General features: G+C 43.0%; 1 protein-coding gene across 1 annotated transcript in view; it reads left to right on the top strand.

Moving 5' to 3' along the window:
• Window positions 1-15,423, top strand: part of PRKCH (protein kinase C eta) — a 141,353-nt gene that overhangs the window by 56,892 nt on the left and 69,038 nt on the right. The window contains exon 2 of the mRNA XM_067463054.1: window positions 2,757-2,820. Coding sequence (XP_067319155.1) covers window positions 2,757-2,820 — 64 coding nt within the window. The remainder of the gene's footprint in view (window positions 1-2,756; window positions 2,821-15,423) is intronic.

Raw genomic sequence — 15,423 nt, 5'->3', positions numbered from 1 at the left:
TGTAGTAGACATTACATGTGGTATGGTTTGTTGTCATTTTCTGCCAAGTTGACTTCCCTGTAAATAAGACACCTTTAGAAAACTCTGCCACTGAATCTTACAGATTTAAGCCTATGGCTTTGTACAGTGGAAGAGGAACATTTCACATAGAGTGAATCCACTCTAGGGTCTCATTCGTACAACTTCTCTTTCTTTCCCGGCCTGTTCTTTGTTGTTATTTGCCATTAAGTTGACTTCCATTTATGGGAACCCTATGGATGAAAGACTTCCAAACCAAAAACCATCAGGTCAACAAATACCTTGTACAAGTCTTGTAAATGCATGACTTCTTCCATAAAATGTATATACCTGAAGTGCATTTTCCATCGTTTTCTACAGCCTTCCACTTTACTAAGAATTATAACCTTTCCCAGTGAGTCATATTGTCTCATTATATGGCCAAAATACAACAGGCTCTCTATAATCATCTTCTCTTCTAGTGTGAGTTCGGAATTGATTTGCTTCAAAACCCATTTATTTATCTTTTTAGCTGTCTGTGGTGTCCATAGAGCTCTCTTCAAAACAGTATATTTCTGATGAGTTATTTTTCCCCCCAATCGGTGTTCTTTACTGTCCTGCTTTCATGCCATAGATAGGTCTGGAAACCATGCCCTATGAGGAGCATCTGACTAGGACTTTGGACTAGGACTTTGAAGAATAAGGTTTGAAGCCCCACCAAGGAAACCCACTGGATAACCTTGGACAAGTCACACACTCTTAGCCTCAGAAAACTCCATGATAGGGATGACCTTAGGATCACCTTAAGTCAGAAACAACTTGAATGCACACAACAACAGGGTCTTCATATAGTCTCAAAATCTCAGATAGTTCTGCTTCACCCTCCCTAGTTTTTCCTTTTTAAAAAAGTCAACATATCTTGTTAAAACCAAATGCTCATTTCTGGTCTTTTAACAAGTCAAGACAGGAGAGAAAGCTGCAAGAGACCACGAGATGTCCCTCCTGAGAACCCTATTTTCAGAATGTTTTCTGCCGTTACAGTTATGATATGTGATGTGAGCTTGTTGTTTACATTAATCAGCTATGATTGTAAAATAAATAAATAACAAGGAGCTTTTTATAGATAGCATGTGATGAGGTGACTTGAACTGCAGAAGGTCTTGGCAGGACCGCTATTAAAAGAGCAGCAAAAATGCTCCAGGCTACTGACCTATATTTTGCACAAAGAATAATAATAACATTCAAAACGGCCCTCACTAATGACCTCTGGAAGACAATCTACTGGTGCCTTCAGTGTCAATAGGATGGTAAATCTGCTCCAAGTTTCAATCCAAACTTTCAAGGAGCTTTCCCAGGTGATAAACCCTATCCGCATAACAGATATATTGCAAACTAGACATGAGTCAGGCAAGTGATGAAGTGCAGAAAAGCATATATGTGCTTGATTCCCCTGGGATGTTTGGTTCAGGGGATTTTGTAAGTTTGAATGGTGAAGCTGACGTGAAGCCTCCGTCTTAGTAGCAGCCTGTGATCCAAACATGTGTGTTTATGTGTATATGTGAACATGGGCTGACAGACAGGAACTCATCCGTGCTCTCGCTGGATTTGAACCTCCTATCTGTCGGTCTTCAGTCCTGCCAGCACAAGGGTTTAACCCACTGCGTCACCAGGGGTTCCAATAATAATAATAATAATAATAATAATAATAATATAGTCACAGCACAGTATAAGCACAGCAGACTAAGAATCAGCACAAGAAAACTGCACTCCAAACCAGAGCTGACAGCTGACACAACAAAGCATTGCATGGGCAGTTCCTTGACAAAATTGAAGGAAAAGTTGACAAGGAGAAGACCTGGTTATGGAACAGTGAAAAAGGAAACATAAGGCCTGATTCTTGCAGCCTAGGGTAAGCCATCAGAACAAATGCAATTAAAGCCAGGATTGAAACATCAGCTGATGACCCAAAATGCAGACTGTGCAAGGAAGCTGATGAAACCATGGATCATATCCTCAACTGCTGCAAGAAAATCACACAGTCAGACTACAAACAGAGGCACAACTCTGTGGCCCAAATGATTCATTGGGAACTCATGTCACAAGTGCCACCTGTGACATAAGTTCCAATGGTGGGATCATTAACCTGCAAAGGTAGTGGAAAATGAATATGCAAAAATACTGTGGTACTTCTGAATCCAGACTAACAAAGTTTTGGAACACAATACACCATACCTCACAATTGTGGAAAAGAAAAAAGTTTGGATTATTGATGTCACCATACCAGGTGACAGCTGCATTGAGGAAAAACAACAGGAAAAACTCAGTCATTATCAGGACCTCAAAATCGAACTGCAAAGACTCTGGCATAAACCAGTACAGATGGTCCCAGTGGTAATCAGCACACTGGGTGTCGTACCAAAAGATCTCAGCCAGCATTTGGAAACAATAATCATTATCTGTCAACTGCAAAAGGCCACCTTACTTGGATCTGTACGCATTATTTGAAAATACATCACACAGTCCTAAACGCTTGGGAAGTGTTCGACTTGTGATTTTGTGATACGAAATCCAGCATATAGATCTCGTTTGCTGTGACATATTGTGTTATAGTCTTAGAGAACTCGCCTTAGTATTTTTGGCCACTACATCACACAATTCACTCACGTGTAGTCTGTAATATGTTGGGCTCCCTGGGGTTTCTTCACATCTTTCTTTCAAGTCCCATTTCAGCATCTTTTCCTCTCTTCTTTCTCTTGCAGGTGGACTTGGAACCAGACGGGAAGGTGTTTGTCTCAATAACTCTGACAGGAAGCTTCACCGAGGGTAAGACTGTTTCTCCCCCTGGTTTACTAGTGGGAGTCTCAGGTGGCATCTGAACACAGAGTAAGAATACCATAATTGCCCAAAAGAGTTTTGGAGCCTTTGCACCTTTGTCAGAACAGCTTTCGAAGATGCTTCGATGGGAGCAAAGGTCTTCTTTTTAACAAGCTCAAACTGCACAGCAGGTGAAAAAGTCTGTGTTTAGGGACCTAAACGCATACTTTGTTTGTTTGCTTTAAATAACAGTTTTGGGGAAATGGGGGAGATTTGTTTGAATCCTGTGATGTGATGAAGGTGTGTTGTACTAAGAAAAGGTTTGGTGTTTTTGAAGCATAGGTGGGGAAACCAGGAATAAGGTTGGCCATCATGGAAATTACTAACAACAGTTACCAAACAAACTTGGGAGTGGAGAAGGGCTATTTATTTATCGTATCAGAAGCGAACCAAGTTATAGCTGTATAAAAAACCCCACATACAATGTTTAAAAACTTGGCATTATATTAAATGTCCTTTGACCAGAAGCTGGTCTCTTAGAGTGCCTCTTGTGTTGCTATAAGGAGGTCCTCCATTGTGCATGTGGCAGGGATCGGACTGCATTGCAGTAGGTGGTCTGTGGTTTGCTCTCCTCCACACTCACATGTCGTGGATTCCACTTTGTGGCTCCATTTCTTAAGGTTGGCTCTGCATCTTGTGGTGCCAGAGCGCAGTCTGTTCAGTGCCTTCCAAGTTGCCCAGTTTTCTGTGTGCCCAGGGGGGAGTCTCTCATTTGGTATCAGCCATGGCTTGAGGTTCCGGGTTTTAGCCTGCCACTTTTGGACTCTCACTTGCTGAGGTGTTCCTGCAAGTATCTCTGTAGATCTTAGGAAGCTGTTTATTGATTTAAGGTGTTGGCATGCTGGCTTATATCCAAACAGAGGATGGGCTGGAGATGTCAATGCCTTGGTCCTTTCATTGCTGGTTGCTACTTCCCAGAGGATGTCAGGTGGTGCAATACTGGCTAAACAGTATACTTTCTCTAGTGGTGTGGGGCGTAGACATCCTGTGATAATGCAGCATGTCTCATTAAGAGCCACACCCACTGTTTTGTCATGGTGAGATGTGTTCCACACTAGGCATGTGTACTCAGCAGTAGAGTAGCAAAGCGCAAAGTCAGATGTCTTCACAGTGTCTAGATACAGTGAAGAAGGTGAATGGAGAGGAATATTTTCTTCTCTGGCTACTTTCTCATTAACCTCTATGAACATAGAGATAATTGCAAGATGTTTTGCTGGAATAAGATACAGAAACATAGGTTAAGAACTGTACATGCCACATTTCTGGTGTCCACATCCTTGACCTCCAAAGCCTATGATCTCCAGAACCATTGACCCAGGAGATGTGACTGCAGGAGGTGGGTAGGTGAAATGAGATCACTTATTCCAGTGGAACCTTTCTTCAGTTCTTCAATTTGTAGCACTGCAGTGATTTAAAACATCAGAAAAACATATGGAAGTATGGTTTAGAAATCCAAAGGAAAGAGATAGGGCAATTTGCCAAGAAAAATTGTCTCATTCTAGATCTGAACACTTTTCATTGTTTCATTCTCTGCAGTGCTAGAAATTTGAGGACTGGAGAAACCTTTCACCAGGGGAAGGGAGGCAAATAGTAATTTGGGTCACTTTGGTTGTCACCGACATTCCATTGTCCATTCTTGAAGTGAGAACAGCTAGTCCAGGAGGCGGCGGCCAGGATGTTAACTGGTGCTCCTTACAGAGAGAGGTCAACCCTCCTGTTCAAGGAGCTCCATTGGCTGCCATTCATTTTCCGGTCCCAATTCAAGGTGCAGGTGCTCACCTACAAAGCCCTAAACGGTTTGGGACCTGCCTACCTGCATGACCGCATCTCCGTTTACGAACCCGCACGCTCCCTCCGATCATCTGGGGAGGCCCTGCTTTCGATCCCACCTACGTCGCAGGCGCGTTTGGTGGGGACAGGGCCTTCTCTGTGGTGGCCCCTGGACTCTGGAACTCTCTCCCCAAGAACATCAGACAAGCCCCAATGTTGGCTGTCTTTAAGAAGTGCCTGAAGACTTGGCTGTTCCAGTGTGCCTTTCCAGAATAGGAAACTCCTGATTTCAAGTCCCAAATGCATCTTGCTAGAGATTCAGGATTATCTGCACATTGCACCTACCCCAAATACCTCTACATATTACCTGTCACGACAGCACTTTTTAAATTTTATCCATTACATTTGGCCCGGCCTTAATTGCATCACGGTGTCATTGTTTTATTGTTTTATTGTTTTGCTTGATGTTTTATTATTTGCTTATGAGTTTATTGTGCATTGTATGTTGTTGTTGGCGGCAGCCTTGGCCTTTGTAAGCCGCATCGAGTCCTTCGGGAGATTTTGCGGGGTATAAATAAAGATGATAATAATAATAATAATAATAATAATAATAATAACTGCTTTGGGAGGCATTCAGACAACATGGTTTTGTTTTCTGATGCCCTGGAGACTAGGATGAGGAGCAATGGCTTCAAACTACATAAAAGGAGATTCCACCTGAACATTGGGAAGAACTTCTGACTGTGAGAGCTGTTCAGCAGTGGAAGTCTCTACCACGAAGTGTGGTAGAGGCTCCTTCTATGGAGGCTTTTAAACAGAGGCTGGATGGCCATCTTGTTGGAGGTGCTTTGAACACAATTGTCCTGCTTCTTGGAAGGGGGTTGGACTGGATGGCCCATGAGGTCTCTTCCAACTCTGTAATTTTATGAGTCTATGGTCAGTTTAGTGAAGATGAGGGTGAAGAATCATGATTTAAGTGTTGGTGTTTTTGATTCTTCCAGAGGTTTTGGAAGAATTTACTTAATATGTGACAGTATTATTAATATAATATATTCTTTCTCTGCTGTGAGTCATTGTCAGGCTCAGCAGTTCACTCTGTAGGAATATCTGTGATTCAGACATGGAAGGAAAAAGAGATGAGTTGAGACTTGCCTTTTTCCCCATTCACTCTCTATCTGTCATGTCATTAAATCTTGAGATAGTTCAGAATGGAAGATGCTGAATCCAGACTGCAATCTGGCAGCGAAGAGTGCGAGCAATGAAGTATGTACTTCAGTTCACGTGCCACACGCATTCTGTCACCTTGAACAATGGTTAGCAAGAATATTCACTAATTTTCTCATCCTAGATAAGAAAGGCTATCTCGGTACCTAAGACATCTGGCTTAAAAATACTGTTAACAGTCTTGAGGCTTTTCATACTGGCATGATCATCAAAAGACCTCAGCTATTTCCTAACGCTGCAATACAAATAATGATGTTGATGATGATAACGATGAGGATGTTTCTGCATGACACATCTTATTTATGTCTCCAAAACCTACTGTACATTGCACAGAGATTTGGCTCTTACCCCGTTTGTGATTTACAGTAGTGTAAAGTTAGCATGATACTTTAAATCAGTAGTTCTCAATCTGTGGGTCCCCAGGTGTTTTGGCCCACAACTCCTAGAAATCCCAGCCAGTTTGCCAGCTGATAGGCTTTCTGGGAGCTGAAGGCCAAAACATCTGGGGACCCACAGGTTGAGAACCACTGCCTTAAGTCTTAACCCATTTTTTGTCATTGCAGAGGTCAGATTTTTTTAACTGACCACACAATGACTAATATGTTTCAAACTCCCCTTTTACATTGTAGATAAAGGTAAAGGTTTCACCTGACATTAAGTCTAATCATGTCTGACACTGATGGGGAGGTGCTCATCTCCATTTCTAACCTGGAGAGCTGGCGTTGTCCATAGACGCCTCCAAGGTCATGTGGCCAGCATGACTGCATGGAATGCCTTCTTGCAGAAGTGGTACCTGCTGATTCACTCACATTTGCATGTTTTCAAACTGCTAGGTTGGCAGAAGCTGGGCCTAACAGTGGGAACTTACCCCGCTCTCCGGATTCAAATCACCAAACTTTTGGTCATCAAGTTCTGCAGCTCAGCAGTTTAACCCACTGCTCCACCAGAAGACCCACATTGTAGAATGTGGTTATTTCTGTATCATTGGAAAGTAAGAGAACGCACAGAGATATATTCAGCTATTTTTCTTTACCTGCAAAGGGACTCCCTGGGGATCATTGGAAGACTGCAGTTAGTTCTCTATTACGGTGCATCCATTTACAGGAAAACAGCTGATCCTTGCTATCCAACATAAAGAAGACGGTCTGTCTTAAAACACACTGTATATACTCATGTATAAATTGAGGACAGGTTTTAGTGCTAAAATTATGGATTTTGATCTGACCCATGGATACGTTATTCTGCCACTGCCATCATTTTCCCACCTAGACATTCAAAAAGGCCTTTCACTTCCTTGCTCAGGGAAGGGGGTGGTTCCATTTTTGATAACAGTTAAGGTACAGTATTAACTCGGATCTGGGAAAATGCAGCCACCAAAATGCACAGATTGTTGTTAATAGTAACAAAAAAACCTTGCATATAGGAGTTGTAGTTCACCCGTATTCACTGAACCCCACTGACATTGGATCTAGACTAAACTTGGAGCACAGGTAAAGAATGAGTTTCTCAAATAACCCAGGCACTGCCGGGTCCCCAAGCTGGTAAATAAATAAAACCGCTTCCATGATCAGACAGAATCATGCTCTTTCCCTGTTTACCACCTGTTCTTATTACATTCTTGGATCTTGCTTCTTGCAGCAGGAGCTGTTCTCTGTACCGCAGGGATGGGAATCATCATTAGCATTTCTGTATATGCTCATGTCTATGTCGAGGCATTTTAGTCTAAAGTGCTAATTTTCCCCAGAGAATTCCTAGGAAAGATGACCATTTGAACAGGAAAGTTCCCAAAACAACTTCTCTTAATCTTTGTGTTAGCTTAGCCTACTTAGCCTACTTCTACGTACGTGCCTTAACAAGGGCAAACAGCACTTTCTGTACAGTTGATTCAAAACCCCATTTTAAGTCTAGAGCAAAGACAAATGGCAGCTCTTGGCAGCTCAAATAGATCAAAGGGAGCAAATTCAGAAAGCTAGCAGGGTAGCTAATGTGATTTTAAAGCACTGGTTCTTCAATATTTCATAGAGCAAAGCTGTTGGCACAATATTGGCCATTGGCATAGCTTCCTTTGAACAGCAGAAGAATCTCTCTCACATATTGCCTGCGGATTGAGCACAGGTCATGTATTGGAAATACCCTAAGAAGTTTCAGGAGGAGGATGACCACAAATATTGTGGTGATGGTGGAATTAACAGAGAGACAGACAGGCAAACAGTCAGTGAGCATGGATTAAAATGTACTTACCATTAGTTTGTAGGTTTTGCATTTTTCTCCCATGGCTCCCAATCATGAAATTATCAAAACATGGAGCTAAAAGAGTCTGCAAAGGCCATCCGGTCCAATTCTCTGCCATGCAGGAATCAAAGCACTCCTGACAGATGGACATCCAGGCTATGATTAGAAACCTCCAAAGAAGGAGGCTCTACCACACTTAGAGGCATTATATTCCACTTTCAAACACTTTTACCATCACGTTCTTCCTAATAGTCAAGTGAAATCTTTTTTTTTGTGCAGTTTGAATGTATTGCTTCATTGTCTCCTAGTCTGGAAGACATTGATTATTATAGTTTTAATTGGTTTTATATAGAATCATAGAATCAAAGAGTTGGAAGAGACCTCATGGGCCATCTAGTCCAACCCTACCAAGATGCAGGAATATTGCATTCAAAGCACCCCTGACAGATGGCCATCCAGCCTCTGTTTAAAAGCTTCCAAAGAAGGAGCCTCCACCACACTCTGGGGCAGAGAGTTCCACTGCTGAACGGTCAGGAAACAGTCAGGAAATTCTTCCTCATGTTCAGATGGAATCTCCTTTCTTGTAGTTTGAAGCCATTGTTCCATCGCGTCCCAGAAAACAAGCTTGCTCCCTCCTCTCTGTGACTTCCTCTCACATATTTATACATGGCTATCATATCTCCTCTCAGACTTCTCTTCTTCAGGCTAAACATGCCCAGCTCTTTAAGCCACTCTTCATAGGGCTTGTTCTCCAGACCCTTGATCATTTTAGTCGCCCTCCTCTGGACACATTCCAGCTTGTCAATATCTCTCTTCAATTGTGGTGCCCAGAATTGGACACAATATTCCAGGTGTGGTCTAACCAAAGCAGAATAGAGGGGTAGCATTACTTCCCTAGATCTAGACACTATTCTCCTATTGATGCAGGCCAAAATCCCATTGGCTTTTTTGCCGCCACATCACATTGTTGGCTTATGTTTAACTTGTTGTCCACGAGGACTCCAAGATATTTTTCACATGTACTGCTCTCGAGCCAGGTGTCCCCCATTCTGTATCTTTGTATTTTTTTTAAAAAAATTATTATGTAATATTAAATGTTTTTAATTGATATCTGTATGTATGTTGTGGCATCTAATTGTTGCCAATCAGTATGCCGCCCTGAGTCGCCTTCAGGCAGAAAAGAGCAGGGTAAAAATGCTGTAAATAAAAGTACCCAGAGGAGCGGAAAACAAGCTTGCTCCATCTTCAATGTGACAACCTTTCAAATATTTAAGTATGGCTGTCATATCACTTCCCAACCTTCTACTCTCCAGGCTAAAGATACCCAGCTCCCTAAACTGCTCTGCAAAGGACTTGGTTTCCAGACTTTTGGTTTCCCTTCCCAGAATACAATCTAGTTTATCAATATCCTTCTTGAATTGTCATGCCCTGAACTGGACACGATTTCACCAAAGCAGAATAGAGTGGTAGTATTACTTCCCCTGATCTAGATACTGTACTCCTGCTGATGCAGCCTAGAATCACACTGGATATTATTGGCTCAAGTTCAGCTTGTGGTCTACAAAGACTCCTAGATCCCTTTCACATCTACTGTTTTTCAAGTCAAGGGTCTTCTGGTGATAAGCATGTCCTCCAGTCCATCATCCAAGTAATTGATTAAGACGGGGGTCCTCAAACTAAGGCCTGGGGGCCGGATATGGCCCTCCAAGGTCATTTACCCAGCCCTTGCTCAGAGTCAACCTAAGTCTGAAATGACTTGAAAGCACACAATAACAATAACAATCCTATCTCATCAACCAAATGCAGGTCCATACTTCCCATTGAAATACTAATAAGTTTATATTTGTTAAAATTGTTCTTCATTTTACTTATTGTATTGCTTTAAAGTGTTTTTTGAACTACAAATAAGATATGTATTGTCGAAGGCTTTCATGGCTGGAGTCACTGGGTTGTTGTAGGTTTTTCCGGGCTATATGGCCATGTTGGAGGAAAGTTCTGAGAGTGCCTTGGACTGCGAGAAGATCCAACCAGTCCATCCTCCAGGAAATAAGGCCCGGCTGCTCACTGCGGGGAAGGAGACTAGAGACAAAGTTGAAGTACTTTGGCCACATCATGAGGAGACAGCAAAGCCCAGAGAAGACAATTATGCTGGGGAAAGTGGAAGGCAAAAGGAAGAGGGGCCAACCAAGGGCAAGATGGATGGATGGCATCCTTGAAGTGACTGGACTGACCTTGAAGGAGCTGGGGGCGGTGACGGCTGACAGGGAGCTCTGGCGTGGGCTGGTCCATGAGGTCACGAAGAGTTGGAGACGACTGAACGAATGAACAACAACATGGCCATGTTCTAAAGGCATTTTCTCCTGACATTTCACCTGCATCTATGGCAAGCATCCTCAGAGGTAGTGAGGATGCTTGCCATAGATGCAGGCAAAACATCAGGAGAAAATGCCTCTAGAACATATAGCCCGAAAAAACCTACAACAACCCAAATAAGATATGTACAGTGTGCATAGGAATTCATTCATGTTTTTTCCAAATTATAATCCGGCCCTCCAACAGTTTGAGGGACTGTGACCTGGCCTTCTGTTTAAAAAGTTTGTGGATCCCTGGATTAAGATATAAAATAGCACTGGGACAGAACCTAAGGCACCAGTAACCACCAGAAGGATTATCTAGCCCAGTGGTTCTCAACCTGGGATCCCCAGATGTTTTTGGCCTTCAATTCCCAGAAATCCTAACAGCTGGTAAACTGGCTGGGATTTGTAGGCCAAAAACATCTGGGGACCCCAGGTTGAGAACCACTGAGCCCACCTCTTACTAGTTCATTGGCAAGGACATCATGGAGAACTGAAATCAAGGTATGCTACAGCCACAGCATTCCCTTCATGTCCCAAAGCTGGTAACTTTTGAGACACTTATGTTGACATTTAATGATCATGGCATTCCTTTCAAAGTGCTTTCAGGATGTCTTTTCCTTGGTATAGAAAGCTTTGATGATGCAGTCATCCTTGTCTCTGACCACTGGAAACAGGCAGTGACTGGTTGACCACTTAAACTGTGATCTCATCCTAATTAGCAGCAGTTGGGGATAAAAGTTTGAACTACCTACCTATGTTATGATGTACCTTAAGAAACATCTCCCTATCCCTCCCCCATCTATGTAGCTCTAGTGAAATGAGATGTCTTCAGGTGGTAAAGAAGAGTGCAATCTCCATCTCATTGCATCTCCAAAGATGGAACTATGCTTGCTTGTAGTACCCATGCTATGGCTTAATCTTACCTGAGCCATTTTGTCCCCAGTAGGGAATGTGTGGCACTTCAGGTATTCTTTGTGTGTGACTGCACTTCTATTTGCCTTAACCAATGGGGTTACGGGAGTGGTAGTCAAATATCCTCTACAAAGATACACATTGCTTAATCATGACTCACTGTAGCCTACCTGGGAAAGAGAAAGAATAATAATAATAATAATAATAATAATAATAATAATAATAATTGTTATTATTATTATTTGAAACACAACAAGATGAGTCCACAGCAAACAAGATCATGCTGCTGGCTGTTGTATTGGATCGCACGTCGGATACTTCCCAAATGTCTAGGACTGTGGGATGTATTGGTGAATAATGTGTGCAGATCCCAGTAGGGTAGCCTTTTGCAGCTGGCAGATGGTAATCTTGTCAGCGCCTATTGTGTTTAAGTGCAGGCCAAGGTCTTTAGGCACTGCACCCAGTGTGCCGATCACCACTGGGACCACCTTTACTGGTTTGTGCCAGAGTCTTTGCAGTTCGATATTTAAATCCTCATATCGTGTCAGCTTTTCCAGTTGTTTCTCTTCAATCCTGAAGTTGCCTGGGATTGCAACATTGACGATCCACACTCTGTTTTTTAACATGATCGTGAGGTCAGGAGTATTGTGCTCCAAAACTCTGTCAGTCTGAATTCGCAAGTCCTAAAGTAGTTTGATGTGTTGTTATTACTACTACTACTACTACTACTACTACATTTGCAAGTGACTGAATACAAAGTCCTCTTTGAATTGTACAATGTTAGCCTTCTCCAGCCTGTTGCTCATCTCATGTGCTGGAGTTTTAGCTCAACACACAATTTCTTTGCACTTATATGCTTTTAACAACAGCCATGGTTGGTTGCTTTTAGTTTGTAATTGCAACTTGAAGAGGCTGTCCCTAGTGCTGAACCCTATCCCTTTTCTAGGTCCATCTCTTTGGACAGCTCCTTCAAAGATTGAGCTAAAACTCAGCCCAGGAGAAGAAGTTAAGAGGTGGCGTGACAGCCTTGCTCCAGTATTAGAAAGAAAGTCATATTGAAGATGGAGCAAGTTTGTTTTGTGCTGCTCCAGCGACAGAGAGCATGGATAAAAATGGCTGGAAATGAGATTCCACCTAACATTAGGAATGACTTCCTGATGGTAAGAACTGTTTGGCAACAGAATATGCTGCTTCAGTGCAGTCTACTTCTCTGTAGGTTTTTATATAGAGGCTAGATGGCCATCTGTCAGGAGGGCTTGGATTGTGCATTCTTGCATGGCAGAATTGGGGTTAGGCTGGATGGCTCTTGGGATCTCTTCCAGCTCTATAGAATCATAGAATCATAGAATCAAAGAGTTGGAAGAGACCTCATGGGCCATCCAGTCCAACCCCCTGCCAAGAAGCAGGAATATTGCATTCAAATCACCCCTGACAAATGGCCATCCAGCCTCTGTTTAAAAGCTTCCAAAGAAGGAGCCTCCACCACACTCCGGGGCAGAGAGTTCCACTGCTGAACGGCTCTCACAGTCAGGAAGTTCTTCCTAATGTTCAGATGGAATCTCCTCTCTTGTAGTTTGAAGCCATTGTTCCGCGTCCTAGTCTCCAAGGAAGCAGAAAACAAGCTTGCTCCCTCCTCCCTGTGGCTTCCTCTCACATATTTATACATGGCTATCATATCTCCTCTCAGCCTTCTCTTCTTCAGGCTAAACATGCCCAGTTCCCTAAGCCGCTCCTCATAGGGCTTGTTCTCCAGACCCTTGATCATTTTAGTCGCCCTCCTCTGGACACATTCCAGCTTGTCAATATCTCTCTTGAATTGTGGCGCCCAGAATTGGACACAATATTCCAGGTGTGGTCTAACCAAAGCGGAATAGAGGGGTAGCATTACTTCCTTAGATCTAGACACTATGCTCCTATTGATGCAGGCCAAAATCCCATTGGCTTTTTTTGCCGCCACGTCACATTGTTGGCTCATGTTTAACTTGTTGTCCACGAGGACTCCAAGATCTTTTTCACACGTACTGCTCTCGAGCCAGGCGTCACCCATTCTGTATCTTTGCATTTCGTTTTTTCTGCCAAAGTGGAGTATCTTGCATTTGTCGCTGTTGAACTTCATTTTGTTAGTTTTGGCCCATCTCTCTAATCTGTCAAGATCGTTTTGAATCCTGCTCCTGTCCTCTGGACTATTGGCTATCCCTCCCAATTTGGTGTCGTCTGCAAACTTGATGATCATGCCTTCTAGCCCTTCATCTAAGTCATTAATAAAGATGTTGAACAGGACCGGGCCCAGGACGGAACCCTGCGGCACTCCACTTGTCACTTCTTTCCAAGATGAAGAGGAAGCATTAGTGAGCACTCTCTGTGTTCGTCCACTTAACCAATTCCAGATCCACCTCACCGTAGTTTTGCCTAGCCCACATTGGACTAGTTTCCTTGCCAGAAGGTCATGGGGGACCTTGTCGAAGGCCTTACTGAAATCCAGGTACGCTACATCCAATGATTCAGAATGGATTGGATGCTTGCCATAGATGCAGGCGAAACGTCAGGAGAAAATGCCTCTAGAACATGGCCATATAGCCTGGAAAAACCTACAACAATCTAAAGGGAAAGTTGTTCCTTTCATTGTCTGGCTTGTGGGCCTTCAGGAGTTATCTGACTGGTTACTCAGATACCAAATAAGTTGGGATGGATGAAATAAGTGTCATCCCACCAAATATCTATGACCTCAAAGTTGTAAAAATAGGCCCCAAATAGGCTGATCTCCACTAAAGTAAACCCACTGAACCAGGTCTGTAGCCAGGATTTTGTTTCGGGGGGGGGGGGGGGGGGGGGGCTGAGTCAGAGTGAAAGAGGGTCTACCCTAGCAAACTTTTTGTATCATTACCCCAATACCCTCATGCATATGGGATATATTGAGCATGGTGATCAGATCATGATATGAATAAACATAACAGTTTAACTAATGTACCAATAAGGCCTTCTCGCAGACCACCATGAGAATTTCGGGGGGGGGGGGGTGAAGCCCCCCAAGCCCCCCCCCCCCCCCCCCGGCTACATGCCTGCATTGAACCAATTAGATTCTCCACTCTCTTCTATGTATTGATTCTCCATTCAACAAGTTCAATGGGACTAATCAATAAGATACAGGTTAGGTATTCCTTATCTGTAATGCTTGGGACCACAAGTGCTTTGGGGTTTTTCCCCTCCAGATTTTGCAATATATGTATTTGCATATGCATGCAAATATGGACAGTTTTTGGTTTTGCAGTTCTGGGTAAAGGATGTTTGAACAGCCATAATTCTCTTCCTCTTGAATGCAATTTTGCAAAGTAGGGAATCTCCCACATCCCAGCCCAGCACTCTGAGCATGATTGAAGACTGCATTCTCTGGTTCTTCTAACTGACTACAAATAGGTTTTCTTAAGTTTTCCAATGTTTACTATATGTGTATCAGCATGGTGTAGTGTTTTGACTAGACTATGGAAACCAGAGTTTGAAACCCATCAATGACCTTGGGCAAATCACGCTATTTATTTATTTATTTATTTGCTTTACTTCTATACCGCTTTTCTCAGCCGAAATGGCGACTCAAAGTGGTTTACATAATACAAGTTATCACAACAATATCCAGGCAATTAAAACACATTATACAATACATACAAGGTCAAAAATCAATCATTATCATAATCGTAGCGCCTCAGCAACAAATCAGAATCCGTAATCATAATCCTTTGTACCAATTCCTATGTTTGGTTGTACCATCTTCCTGTATTCCATTGCACTGTTTAGCCAAATGCTTGTTCGTAAAGCCAAGTCTTGACCTTCCTCCGGAACGCCAGCAGCGAGGGGGCCTGTCTGATGTCCACAGGTAGGGCATTCCACAGCCGAGGGGCCACCACCGAGAAGGCCCTGTCCCTCGTCCTCGCCAGCCGCGCCAGACGATCTTAATGTCCTAGTCGGTTCATAGGTGGAGATGCGTTCGGAGAGGTAAGTAGGGCCAGAACAATTTAGGGCTTTATAGGTTAAAGCCAGCACCTTGAATTGTGCCCGGTAGCAG

Source organism: Anolis sagrei, chromosome 1 (genome assembly GCF_037176765.1).
Source record: "Anolis sagrei isolate rAnoSag1 chromosome 1, rAnoSag1.mat, whole genome shotgun sequence".
Classification (NCBI taxonomy): Eukaryota; Metazoa; Chordata; class Lepidosauria; order Squamata; family Dactyloidae; genus Anolis; species Anolis sagrei.
This window is presented reverse-complemented; position numbering and strand designations above follow the sequence as displayed.